Source organism: Camelina sativa, chromosome 15 (assembly GCF_030686135.1).
Source record: "Camelina sativa cultivar CO46 ecotype springtype chromosome 15, ASM3068613v1".
Classification (NCBI taxonomy): domain Eukaryota; kingdom Viridiplantae; phylum Streptophyta; class Magnoliopsida; order Brassicales; family Brassicaceae; genus Camelina; species Camelina sativa.
Window position 1 is genome coordinate 22,459,214 of NC_141894.1, and position 14,153 is coordinate 22,473,366.

General features: G+C 32.1%; 2 protein-coding genes across 2 annotated transcripts; both read right to left on the reverse strand.

Moving 5' to 3' along the window:
* Positions 1-1,143: 1,143 nt before the first annotated feature.
* On the reverse strand, positions 1,144-2,622 carry LOC104747254 (uncharacterized). The gene is made up of 2 exons (XM_010468857.3): positions 1,551-2,622; positions 1,144-1,406 (listed from the first exon to the last, which is right to left on the reverse strand). Exon 1 carries the CDS (start codon positions 2,467-2,469, stop codon positions 1,573-1,575), a length of 897 nt encoding a protein of 298 aa, XP_010467159.2. The 5' UTR covers positions 2,470-2,622; the 3' UTR covers positions 1,144-1,406; positions 1,551-1,572.
* An 8,568-nt stretch (positions 2,623-11,190) lies between these two features.
* Positions 11,191-13,891, reverse strand: LOC104747255 (uncharacterized). The gene is made up of 3 exons (XM_087486888.1): positions 13,331-13,891; positions 11,953-12,137; positions 11,191-11,717 (listed from the first exon to the last, which is right to left on the reverse strand). Exons 1-3 carry the CDS (start codon positions 13,749-13,751, stop codon positions 11,307-11,309), a joined length of 1,017 nt encoding a protein of 338 aa, XP_087343014.1. The 5' UTR covers positions 13,752-13,891; the 3' UTR covers positions 11,191-11,306.
* Positions 13,892-14,153: the final 262 nt, after the last annotated feature.

A 14,153-nucleotide genomic window follows, 5' to 3' on the forward strand; every position in this document is an offset into this window, starting at 1 on the left:
ACGTAGATCTGTTCGCTTGAGTTCTATTACTGGTGTGCTACTGTAATAGTTTGTGATCCGTTGTATCCTAAGATTCATAAATCATGATTGTCGGAAAGCACTTACGACAGATTTATTGAATTTAGGAAAGAGATATAATATCTTGCCTCCATGATTTATTTTATCCTTTATATTATGCTGTTGTAATTCGTTTCAAATTTCGTTAATTTAAATATAATTCGCATCTTTTCTCAATTCGATTTTTGCGCTCCTAACACAAAAATCTACCAAAACTCTCAAAAACTTCTATTTCTCTCTAAAACTCTCTAGAAGCGACAATGAGCGGCCACTATAACTCTCAAATCGTTCTCTTATTACTATACTTTTTTTTTATTATTCAAAAATTGAACAATCTTAATAATCATTAACAAAAGATTACTCTTAATAATATACGGAGTCATATAGATATTCGAAACCCACTCACTTAAAAAATGTAATTGATAAATTTTAGAACTCAAAGTCATACGTTCTTATATGAATTCAAAGACAAAATGGATACTATAACGTAGGGGTAATTGCAATGTTCTATCATGTTCTTCAAATTTATATTTCAGGGAATTGGAAAAATTAATTCATCATGATTGTAGTACCTAATGTTCAAAATATGTATAATTTTAAAAATTATATATGTGAGGATATAATCATGATCACCAAACGTATTAGGAATTTAGGATTATAGAGGAATTCTGAAAAAACACGCCTACGAAATATATTCATGCTTATATTCAAAACTCAAAAGAAAAACGACATTCATTAAAAGTATATTTTTTAAGAACATAGATATATTTTGATATCGGATTTAATTATATTTTCATAATATTTTTTAAAAGCTTCTTCTACATTCAAATATTTCATAAGTGAAATGTATGTTAAATGAAATAAACGTAAATTTTTTAAAAAAAAACTTCAATTACAGATTTTGGTTTACAAAAACAGATCTTAGATTACATATAATAATTTTATTTGAGTCGAATTATCTCGGATATAGTGCAAGTTGTTACCTAGTAAATCAATATTAGATTATATATTTTTTTTTAATTTACCGAGTTATTAATTTATGGAGTGATTAATTTATCGATATACTAATTGAACAAAAAATATTAATTTGGGATAAAATTAATATGTTGATTTATCGTAGTAATTTATAGAGGTTATACTCACCCCAAATAAATATCAAAAAAGATTTCAAATCATTCAATACAAAGAGAAGAGTCATTTGTCTAGAAACACACACATTAATTGTTGATACAAGCAGAGGGGAACGATATATAGAGGAAAGAATCAACGGGATATGATATGATTAGATAAACCAACAAAGGAAATATTGGAGCTCTTCTTTTCTCTTCTCACTTTTTTCTCCAAACTATCTGCGTAACCAAAAAAAAAAATCAAATAAATTTTGGTCATGGATTCGTTATATCTACTTATAGGTACTTGGACGTTTGTGTAATGCCGTGGTACCTACGTTTTAAGTTCCAAGTTTTAATAAAAACGAGAGGGAAATAGCATACCCTTCAAGTGAAGTGAGCTTTATCATATGGAACAAGTATAGCCTGGAGGTGGATTTTTTCCACAGGTAAGAAGAAGCTGAAAAGCAACAGGGACGTAAAGCTTGAGGTCAAGAGCTTTGATCTTAAGGGTAGTGCAGAGACAAGCGGCAGCTTCCACTTCAACCAGGCCTTTAAGTAACGGACAGCATTTGTTAACAGCTGCATCCCCAAGCCCTATCTTTACTAAACCACCCAATAAGTCAACGCAGGCACCCAACTTTAGAGTGTCTATTGGACATGTCGCCTTCCCACTCCCTGGGGGTGGAGGACAATCCCCGCCTCCTGGGGCCGGTGGCTTTGTCCCGGGTGGAAGGATGGGACCAACAATTGGCAAAGGTGGCAATGGCAGATTGGGGCCTATCATCGGAGGAATGGGTAGCCCTGACACCGGAGGAACGGGCAGCTTTGGGACAGGTAGCTTGGGGGGTAGCGAAGGGACAGTTATAGGGGGAACCGGTAGCTTTGGGACAGGTAGCTTTGGGACGGTCACAGGAGGAACAGGTAGCCCTGACACCGGAGGAATGGGTAGCCCTGACACCGGAGGAACGGGTAGCTTTGGGACAGGTAGCTTTGGGGGTAGCGTAGGGACTGTTACAGGGGGAACCGGTATTTTTGGGACAGGTAGCTTTGGGACGGTCACAGGAGGAACGGGTAGCCCTGACACTGGAGGAATGGGTATGCCAGACACGGGAGGAACAGGTAGCTTTGGGACGGTCACTGGAGGAACCGGTAGCTTCGGAACGTGTACAGGGGGTTTAACGGAGGGCTTACCGCCCTTTTGGGGGTTGCAAGAGCCGCATGAGAGGGAATGTTGGGGAAAACTGATAATGAAAAGGAGAAAGAGGTAGAGAGAGAGAGATGAGAGTTTGACAGAGTCCATGTTGAGTTAGAGTGGATGGAGGAACTATACGAAAGAGTATATGAATATATAGAGAATGAATGGGAAGAAAGGATCACGTGAAGATGGGGGCTACTTCTGCAATAAGAAGAGACGCCCCAAAATAAGCATGGTTGGCAATTATCATAAGAATACAAGATTTCCTTCATGACCCATCGCTATATCTCATCACATGTCCCCCAATTTTTTTTCACTCCTTTTGTAATTGCCTCTTTGTCTTCGGTTAACTACAGTTTTTAACAAAGGTAACTTCAGTTTGAACACTGTACAATCTTGGTTCCTTCTAACTAATATAATTTGTACATTTAACTAGTACGAAATGTAATGAATCAAATTAGCGAGACATTACAATGACTAGGACATTATGATTTAAAATTCCAAATGTGAGTACGTTGTTATCATCAATCTTAATAATATTAGTATAAAGTGAAAACACTATCGGAAAAACTAGAAAATTGAATAACATTTGGTTTTCGCGCTTTTGTGTGTGTGTGTGTTCCTAAGCTCTCCACAAGTCGATCGACCGTTACGGACCATACAGAAGACGGTTAAGTCTATTCGAAATAATGGTGTGGCTTTCGAGGACCGTATGATACTCAAGTTGGGATGCACCATGAAAGGGTTTTTTTAGGTTAGGGAACAACAGCATGAGTTGAAATGTGGTTGTTCTAAGAAATCAGCATAGCAGCTAGCACAATCATAGACTGTTAATTTACTAATAATTGAGGATGCGTATAAGAAACAATTAAAGATGGCAAGGACCAGTACATGGCCAACGACAGTCGGACTAAAGATGGTCTACTATCGATTAATCAAGGGACAATTTGAAGAATATACTAAATTTGAAAAGAAATTTGAAAATTACACTTAATCTTATAATTATTTGAAAACTACACATTTTGTAATGAAAATTGACAGAACTACCTTTAGTATTAAATAATTTTAACAATTAATTAAAAACAATAAAAACTTAATTTATATTTAAAAATAAATCAACTTTAAAAATAAATTACTTTTTAAAATTGTTAAATTCGGAATTAATTATTTAATAATTTAAAATTATAACGAAAGTAGTTATTTTATCTTAAATAATGATTACATGAATAAATTTTTTATCTTAAAATTTTGATTAAAGAAAAAGAATTTAAATTTTTTTGTTGATATTACTTAGATTTAAATTTATTTAAAAATAAATAATTCAAGATTATACAATATATATATATATATATATCAATATTTTAGACTTATTTTAATCAAGGTTGATTTATTTATATTATCGACTTTTTGAACAATCGTTTTGTTTTTTTACTTTTGTTGACTTAATTATCTTTGTCATTGACTTATAGTAGAACAGTTGACTTATGTTATGGCTAGTGGATTTATAACATAGTCGATTTTTTTAACTGTTGACTTATTTTTTTTGTTCATCGATTTATATTTGTTTTCTGTTGATTTGTTTATTTATTGTTGACTTATTATATTCTACATTGATTTATTAATAAGGTCGATATTTGAATGGTTGACTTAAGTTTAATTTTTGTCGACTTATTTATTTTTCCATCGATTTATTTTGAATATTGTCGACTTTTTTTTGTTTGATTGTATTTTTACAAAGTCGACTTTTGATGATGTTGACTTATTTGTTTTGTTTGTTGACTTATATTTTTTCCCCGTTGATTTGTTTGGTCTTAGTAGACTTATTTCATTTTAAGTTAACTTATTAATATGATTGACTTTTTGAACTGTCGACTTATATTTTATTCCTGCTGATTTATTTTTTTCTTTGTTGACTAATATTAAAAAGTCGATTTATTCTTTTATTAATTGATTTGTTACATAGTCGATTTTTTTGAACTGTTGATTTATTTTCTAAAAGCTCACAATTTTTTTATTATTTTATTAAAGTTAACAATTACCAAAATAAATTAAAATATATAATTATTTTTTCAAAACTTTTACTTGGTTTGTTAGTGCATGTGGTGTCTTTAAGAGGATCATTGCTAGGGAACGTGGTGTTTTTCAGAAAACTATCGTCTTTCAAAAGTTCTGCATGCACAAGTGTGGTTGGTTCTTTTCCTCTTTTGATAGCAGCCTCAAACTTATCTATCCCTTACCTGTATCTTGTATTTCTTTGATGCCCTCTTCAAGTTTATCCATCCTTGAATCCATCTTTTTAACAGCAACATCGAGTGAAGAGAAACCTTTATGTAGACGCTCGCCCATTTGCTCCACTGAATATACAAACACTGTCTTCAAGGCGTCATCATAATGTTTCTTTTTCAGAGGCCTGCCTTCTTGATTGTGTGATTCCCCATCTTCCTCTTCTACTGTTTTCTTAGGTCCTGCTAATAGACCTTTATCTTCCCAAAATTGTTTCTCGAAGACTTTACCCGCCCTTCCAGAGATTAGCAAGAACATATTATTGACCGTGATATCTTGTTCTTCATCAACCCATATATCATCGGTACTATTATCCAAAACACTTTTAACGAAAACCTGTAAAATACTATGATAGTTAAAGTGTATTTCAACAACAAATACTTTCAACGTCCTATAGCTATGATTAGTTTAATCAACGTTATCTTTACCTTAAAGGCTAAAGACTAAACTACGAAGCAATATTTATCAGACAACACTTAAAGACCAGCATTATATTTAAACAAGCAACCAAATTTAGACTTAAAATGTGAACATAAAACATACCAGTTCCTTGTTCTGGGGAAGATCATATCTAAATCTTTTTTTCAATCCCTTCCATCTCAGGAGTGGTGGAAACTCCATCATAGTTTTACATAAGTTTCCGCATTTCTTTCCAATCGCTGGTATAGCTTCATATGCCCACACTTGCAATACTTGGACAAAGCCGTTGACACCATATGAATTTTTGCTCAAATCCGGCTTAGCTTCAAACAGTAATTTAATTATATATTTTATTTGTTTATCTTAATATATTTTTTAGTTATTGATTAATATTATTTATAATAAATTAATTCATTATTTAAAAAATAATAATTTACACAATGTTTTACAAGATTTTACCCGAATATCTAGTTTAGACAATGTTTGTAAAAATAAAATTTTCAAATAAATTAATTTAATTATATTGTATTTAGTTTTAGTTAATTTGTAATTGATGACAAAATAGTCATTTAGTTCAATACATAAGGTACATTTCAAAGACTTAAAAAATTTAGTAAAGATTTCAAATTTCCTATTAAGTTTAAGGTATGTATTCAAAAAATTTCATTAATCAACCACATACTTTAACGGTTGTTTCATATACGAATCTATATTAACATTTTTAAAATACATTTTATGTTCTAACCGTTTATTTGTAAGATTTACATAAATTATTCTTTGCTATTTGAAGAAATATTAAAAATTGAATGAAATATTCACAATATCTTATTATCTTTAATTATATTTTTTTTTATGGAAATATTTATTCATAATCACAATTCAGTAACACAATTTTTTATTGCCAATCGCTAAAATATACATAACACTACATCATCTGTATTAAAAATCAAAGAAACTTAGTCAATTCTTATATAAAATCATAAAAATTATATACATATAAAAGAAAAAATTATTCCGCGCGGTGTGCCACAGGTTCAATCCTAGTTATATACATATTCATGACACAATTTACATAAAATGCAGAACAAATAGCATAAAATATACTAATTTGACACAAATTTGGTAATTAGTTGCTAGATTAACACTCCATTATGTCCAATTACTAGAATTGTAGAAAGACTAAAAACCAACAAAAATTTAACTACAATTTTTAAAAATAAACAAAACGAAAAACAAAATATTATAATGTTTCAAATTATTATTTAAAAATGTAATATATAAAAAAACATAATGTTAAAATATATTTTAAAAGTTAGATTCATAAAATAAAAATATAATTTAATATAATGGACAAAAATAATATTCAACAATTTTTATATGAATATATTATGTATAAAAATATATTATGTAGCTTAATTTGGGTCATTTTAGTTTTTTCCCTACAGTTATATCCAATTCCAATATACTTGAGAGGTAAAGAAGACAGATGAAAGAAGCAAGACTGACATGTGAAAATGTGGGATACCAAGGGCGGACGTACGTTACGGTAAACCGGGTACTTGCCATGGGTAAATTTTTTCAGATTAATGTTATTTTACATGTGTTATTAAGTATGCCCCTACTAAAATATTTTTTTTTTGTCCCCATTATCTTATTTTCTTCTGAGATACACTTTTTGTATTGTGTATAATATTAAAATATCATACAAAAACTTAATTTTGTTTATATTTCCTATGTTCTATTAATAAAACAAAATTTTATTACTTATCTTAACTTGAAAAAACTAATCAAAGTTTTTTAACTGATATAATTTTATTTAAAACATAATAAAATAATAATTTAATATTATTGCCCCGGATAAAATAATTTTCTGGATCCGCCACTGTGGGATACTCTTTTTGTTGTTTGGTGATGATTTCGTTACGTAGTGTCATAAATGTAAAGAAGAACATGTGTGCGTGGACCATCTTCTTCTTTTTTAATTTCTTCAAACTTCTCATTTCACCACTCTATTCCCTTTTTCACCAGATCAATTACAGAATTGGGGCTTTTTTCTCAGATTCTTATGGATTTAGGACTAATCATCCGGACTTTCAGAATTAAACCTTTAAATATTTATAAAAAGACAAAATTGTCCTGGTAAACCATTCTCTCTATTTCGATCCTTTCTCTCTCGCCCACCAACCGCCGCCGTGAATGGTGAGATCTGATTATCTCTCCTTCTCAGTAGTTTCTTCATTTGACTCATAAAAATCGAAGGTAATTTTGATTGGTTTAGTGTTTATGATTTTAAACCCTTGGGTTTACTAGATACTATTCTCTTAGGGTTTAGATTTTTTCATGCAAAACAAAATAGAGATTGAGAGAGGTTTTGAGTTTAATGGATTAGAGAAGCTATGGTTTTGGATTTATTGGATCAGAGAAGCCATAGTTTTGGTTGAAAGAGGTTTTGTGTTGATCGGCGGCAGAATTTTTTTTTGTTGTTGTTGTTGCGTCATGAAAAGAGGAAGGAGAAGATACAGAGGGCAAAACTGAAATTTTATCTAAAACAAAAGGCCTATAATTGAGAGTCCGGATAATCATACATTTTTCAAAGTTTTGGGCCAACAAAGCCTCTTTTCTATAATAATCCTCTTTTTTACCATATCTGGTTTTCTGCAAAAAGTCCGAATTGACCACTTAATCTAATGACAATAAAGAAGTGTGAATTACATATAAATAACAATAAGCTTTTCTTAAATTAATTTATGGAAGAAAAAAAGAAAACTTGATTGGGGTGTTGTTTACTTATTTTTGTAAATAACTTGATATATTATAACATAACATGGTACTTGGAGAAAACCATAGTATGTTATCCAAAAAAACAGTGTTCAAGATTTTATTTAATTTTATCCTCTTCCAAATAAAAAATAATATGGTTCTGTAGCATGACAAATAAATGAAAACTAATGTGTTTTATACATTATTATATGTAAATATATATTTCTAACAATATAATGTATATAGTATATGTATATATATATATATATATTACACAGTCAATAATGCGGTACCCTATCGTTTATCAAATGAATAATAGAGTATGATACTGTATTAACCTGAATCAAAAGCTATATAAGATATTTCTTTTCCTCCTCGGGACGGGTACGAATCGGGTAACATGTATCAGTCCAACAAGAGCCAGTGGTCAGTGCATATGGCCGATCGTAAATTCCAAATGACAGATGGATGACTCATTAATTCGTAACTTTTGTCAGCTGCGATGTATGCAAATGACGCCTGAGGTGCTATATTTTTTATTTTAATGGCTTAGATTCTTCCACCACATCCAGTGGCCGGCCACTCGTTGACCTGTTACAGCCTAAAATGAGTTATGAGCCACTGCTTCTTTCTACTTGTAGATAGATAGACCTGGTTTTTTTGGGGTTGTGATTTGTGGACACTGATCAACAATCCATATCCCCGTGATAATGTCTGAAATGAAGATATATATGTAAAGGCGATATGTAGGACAGCATTTTCCTATTCTAACTCTAGACATCATCAAGTCGCCAATCTCTATATTAGTAAACGAGAAGTACAAAATTATTTTTGGGTTGGGTTATAACTATAAATTAACCCGAAATAAAGTACTTCGGATACGGGTCGTCTTTACCCAAAATTTCCACATGGGTGATCCAAATTCTACATCTTCATTTTTAATCTTCGACCGAAACTCAATTATTAATCCTCGAACCAAATCCGATAAACTTAAATTCTACAATTTAGGCAACAAAACAATAATGAGATATTGCTTATTAATCAACATAAATTCAAACTTTACTCTAGATATCATATCGGAACCAAATATATTTCCGTCACTTTGTCCTACATTTTAGTCTACTAAATTAGTCTACTAACTAATTAATTTCTAAACAAGGAATCGCATATACATTCTTCTACGATCTCATAACTATAACAAATATATATGATTTACGGATTTTTTGTCCCCTAATTGATCTCCAAAATTGATCACCACAAAACTGGAACGAAACTAATTTGTCTAAAATTCCGAAAATTTGATTACCGACTTAATTAGTAAATCAATTACGATAATGTATCGAATATATTTACCTATAAATACTCATTACTAATACACATAAATTTCATACCTTCCAACAAAGTTTTCCAGTACATCCCACTTAAGGTTACGAAATGGCTGCCAACTTAGCAATAACTGATCTTGCATCCATCAAGCCTTTCAAGACTGTTTGGAAGATCCAAGTCAAAATCGTCCATAGCTGGCAGCAGTATACCACCTACTCTGGTACGACCCTGGAAATGGTCCTAGCTGATGTCTCGGTAAGCTTAACAAAAGTACACATAAACTTTGTACCACCTTCATGTTCAAAATATTTCACATAAAATGAGTCACTTACTACGAACATGTTTTCCTTTTCCGATTTGGGTACTTTGATCCATAATTGTGAAAAACCAAATTCCGAAAAACCCTAGATGAAAAACCTTTATAAATACCACTAGGCAAAGAGAATATGAAGTCTCATCCTTAAAAAACTATTCACTTTTGCACATTTGTTTCTAAAGGCTTTTTTCCAGTATGGCCAGGGGATTATTACAAGAATGATTATTATTTATGTTCCAGTACTTTAAAAAAATTCAATTTTTCTGCTTCATCATTTTTAAGTTGTTTAGTAATTTCATTTGATAAATGAAAATGATAATAAACAAGGTTATGTTTCTTTCCTAATTAAGGTTGGCAATCATTTTATCTAAGTTTATATATGTAACAACCAATCAAACATATGAATTTTTTTCAACTGAAGAAGACTTACCATTATTAATTATGTTGAAAAAATGATTATCCAAACCAAGCAAGAGTGTTCCACAAAGGTACCTGATATATATTACAGTTTTGAATCAAAAATCAACTTAACCAATTAACTGGGATTAGTTTATAAGATTAGTAAAACCCACAGTTTAATCCGGCGTACATCATCTCTCTCTCTCTTTGTCCGTCTGTTTGGTTAGATCTTCATTTCAATATTTACTGAAAAATTAGGACATATCAATAAGATGATTAAGAATTAAGGCAAAGGATACATATATAATTAACAGAAATTGCTGAAGACTAATATTTTCATATCAATTTGATAAAATTAATGAAAACGAATTATAAGAATTACTCAAATTGAAAACAATATTAGTCAGAATTCAAACCCAGTGTTGTAGTGATATGTAATTCTATTTACTGTTATCAGAATCAACTTACACCAATTAATTTAGATGCGTCGGTGATTTGTAAGCCACACACCCAAATCCACCGTCTGTGAAGATGTGGTTGTTCTTGATTACAACTGGCTCCCCAAAATTGTTTCACGGAAAATAGACTACAGTGTGTAATTAGAATAATCGTGTATCAATCAATTGCTGGTATAGAACTAGATGGTCAAATAATTTGAGAAATAGGAACGCAGTCGATGAGTTCTTTTGGTGAGGGTGATCGGGAAAACTATTCATTTCCCAGCCAATGTTTTCTTTTTTTTAACAAAGTCCAAAGCATTGTTTAGAAATGATTTTAATGATATTTAAAACACAATTCCGGCCCAACTAAGCCCAAACACAACGTAATTGCATTATTTTTGGTCATTTACTTATATTTATTCTAAAAAACAATTGTATAGTAGACTGATATAATGTAGTAAGAGTATGTGCATTGGGGTTTCTCAGCCTGATTCTCACCAATATAAAAAATGAAAATAATAAAAAGTTGGAGAGAGGAGAGAGAAACAATTCTAATATGAGAAACTATGAGAAACTTGATGAGAGACATATCTCATACATGTCACCATTCTATTGTTTTGTTTCATTTTTTCTTTTTTTAAATTTAAATTAAAAATTAAATTATATAAATCTATTAAAATAATATATATGAGAAACTTTGACTTGTTCTACCAATGCATATGTTCTAAGAAACTAGGTTATACTATATTATTATGTTAATTTAAATGTGTATTGTATCCCCTTAATGTTAGATTAGACTAATATAGGGATGCAATCCTACTACACATTTTCCTCCGCGCTGTAGCAGAGTCACATTAAAGTTCATTACTAAAAAGTGCTACGTTTCGTTCAATAGTCGTAACTTTACGACAAGGATTCCGAAGGTGATTACTAAAATGTGCTACGTTTACGTTCAATAGTCGTAACTTTACAGTAATATCCAATTTATACATTCAACATTAATCAGAATCGCCGATCGGAAGCCAGTCACTGGAATCACCTTCGGAATCCTTGCTGTTTCCAACTTGACTCCTGCTGAGCTGAACCCAGCTTGAACCGCTTGCGTTTGATGCTGGTCTTTTCAGTTTACTCGTGTTGGAACATGGCTTCTCCGATAGATCGTCTACATCTAGATCACTGAAGGAGATTACCTCTTCATCTCTGAAACTCCTCCGTCTTTCTTCAGATGATTCATCACTTATCTCTCTCTGTTCAATTTTCAGAGTCTCTATCTTGTCCATGACTCCATCCACGGTTTCTGTTGCCCTACTGCTACCTTCTACAGGAGTTTCGTGTCCAACAGACCTCTTGCTTGACCCTGCCTCTTTCTTTTGCAGCTTTAGTAAAAGTTGATCCCTTGTTTCAAATACCTGTGCCGCGCAATATAGTTATCAACGATTCAGAAAATGGTACCATAGTAATATGCCAAAAAATGCAGAGCAAATAAAAAGACAAGAAGCATCCAATTTCAAAAGCATCAGACAAATTTTTTTTGCGTTTACCGTTTCTAAACTTGTTCTTAGTTTAATCCGTAAAAGAAGTAATTATATTACAGAATCAGATACTGAACATTCTGCAGGATGCATGTCTAGTATAAAGCCTTACCTTGCAGGTTGCTAAGAGTTCAAAATCATGTCCATTCAGTCTCGGCATCAGCAAAATAAAATAAATCAGCCAGAAGTGTTCTTCATCTATGTAAATGCTAACTTCATTCTTCACAGCTACAAGGCCAGGAACCAGATGTTCAATGGCTGATGCATGTGCCCTCTGAGCCTCAGATAGTTCGAATTCTGCAATGTGGGCATCAAAAGTTAGAGAAAAACTTCAGGATAGTTCAGTACAAAAACCCCCCGATCTTTTTTTCCTGGCAGTACTTAGGCAGTATTGCCAAGCAAACCAAGCGTATTTACTAGGTTGTGCAGCAAGAAGATATTGCTCTTTCCTTTAACTGCATCGAAAATATTTTCAACCTAATGAAGCCTCTGTACTAGGTTGTACAAAATGAATATATGTTTTTGGAAATAAGAAACAAAGAATCGAAGTTGCATATGGGTATGTTCCATATGATGATCCACAGAAAGTAATAGGAAGCATGAGTCAATAGATCCGGGATTGAAGAAGTATATCCCAAGAGGAGACAGCTGAACCGGACAAGCCTAATCTTAATCCCTCAAGAGATCCATCTAATGAACAGGGGAGTCTACAACCAATAAATTGTAGAAACAATCAAAATCCTATTTGAAAAGGTCTAGAAAATTACACAACAAGAGAGAAAGACTGCAGGACAATCATGTTTCGCAACTGAAAAATGTCAACTATATTATTTAAAAGCACAATCATGTTTCTCCAGTAAGTGCTTCGACAATATATCCAAGCTAACCAAGATTATATACTGGGTTGGGTTGTACAGACCGTAGGTATGCGATTGGAAATTAAAAAAACATCAAAGATTTAAGCTCTGAGACAAAAGTGCCAAATGGAAATGAGATCTACAGAGATAATGGGAAGCTAGGGATCCTAAAGACCCGAGCTTGGAGAAATATATCCCAAGAGGAGACGTTCTATCCTAAATCTCTAAAACCCTAGGAACTCCCTTAAAAATAATGGAAAATACAACCAACCAATCAATCTTTTTCTAAAAAACACACGACACGGTAAGTAATCATAACCAAACTTCATCATACATAATTCACTAAATAAATCTTTCTTCAGCGTTGTTTGGATCAAGAGAGATTAATAGCGAAAATAGATGGAAACCACCAATATAAGTTTTGACAATAGGCTATACACAGAACAATGACTCTGAAACAAAATGGCATATAAAAATGTAATCCAGAGATAATGGAGAAGCTAGAGATCCTAAAGACCAGGGCTTCAAGAGATAAATATCCCAAGGGTAGACTTCCGAAACCAATACTCACAATCAATCTTTTCCCAAAAAAAAAAAAAAAAAAAAAAAAAACCGATTTGAGTTCTTTTTTACCAGTGTTGAGTGACAAAGGGAAATCTGTCCAGCAACCAGGTCTGGTGGCGATTTTAATCGCAAAATCAACAACTTCTTCAGAAATCCCAGGAACTTGATCCAAACCCTCAACCTCAAACACAGATTGTTTACTACTAGTTTCTCTTTTACTGGGAAACTGGAGCAAATTAGATGCGAAATTCGTGAAATTTCCACGAATCTCAGCCAGATCGTTGCGGATCCCGACCAGTGCTAGCTGAGTTGGTGAATCAGATAAAAGGCGGCGTTCGTCTACTGAAGGAGCAGAAGGAGGCGGCGCGAGGAAAGCTACAACGCCACGGAGTATGGAAGATAGATCCTCTTTGACACCGCCATGAGCGGTGGTCGGAGAGGTAGGTTTGGGATCATCATCATCGCCGCGAGATTTGAAGAGCCAAGACATTGTTTAACAAAGAAATTGGGGTTTTAGGTTTGTGTCAATTTCAAAACCAACAAAAAAATCTCTGGGTTACGAAAGAGAGAGAACGGTGCGTTTTCGAAGGTATCGATTGTAAATCTAATCCTGAATATTCTGACATGATTATGGTTCTTTTCTTTTTATAAATGTTTATTATTAAATCTTTTTATAATTTTTTATCTTTTAATTGAAAGATAATTAACAATTATACATCTATATTAACATTTTTAAATACATTTTGATGTTATGCCATTTAGTTTTATTTATTTAAATTTTTATTACAACATTAACACTTCAAAAATTTTCAAAAATAACATTGCACAGAAATTTAATTACTAAAACTTCTTAAATTGACCAACATTTGTTATCTTTATTACCATAAAATCT

What these genes read in the sequence shown, in the direction of transcription:
- LOC104747254 (XM_010468857.3), bottom strand. Translation starts at nt 2,469, where the DNA reads ATGGACTCTGTCAAACTCTCATCTCTCTCTCTCTACCTCTTTCTCCTT.
- LOC104747255 (XM_087486888.1), bottom strand. Translation starts at nt 13,751, where the DNA reads ATGTCTTGGCTCTTCAAATCTCGCGGCGATGATGATGATCCCAAACCT. An exon ending in CCCTTTGTCACTCAACACTG is followed by an intron (nt 12,138 to 13,330) that starts GTAAAAAAGAAC and finishes CCCACATTGCAG; the next exon opens with AATTCGAACTATCTGAGGCT. An exon ending in AACTCTTAGCAACCTGCAAG is followed by an intron (nt 11,718 to 11,952) that starts GTAAGGCTTTAT and finishes TGCGCGGCACAG; the next exon opens with GTATTTGAAACAAGGGATCA.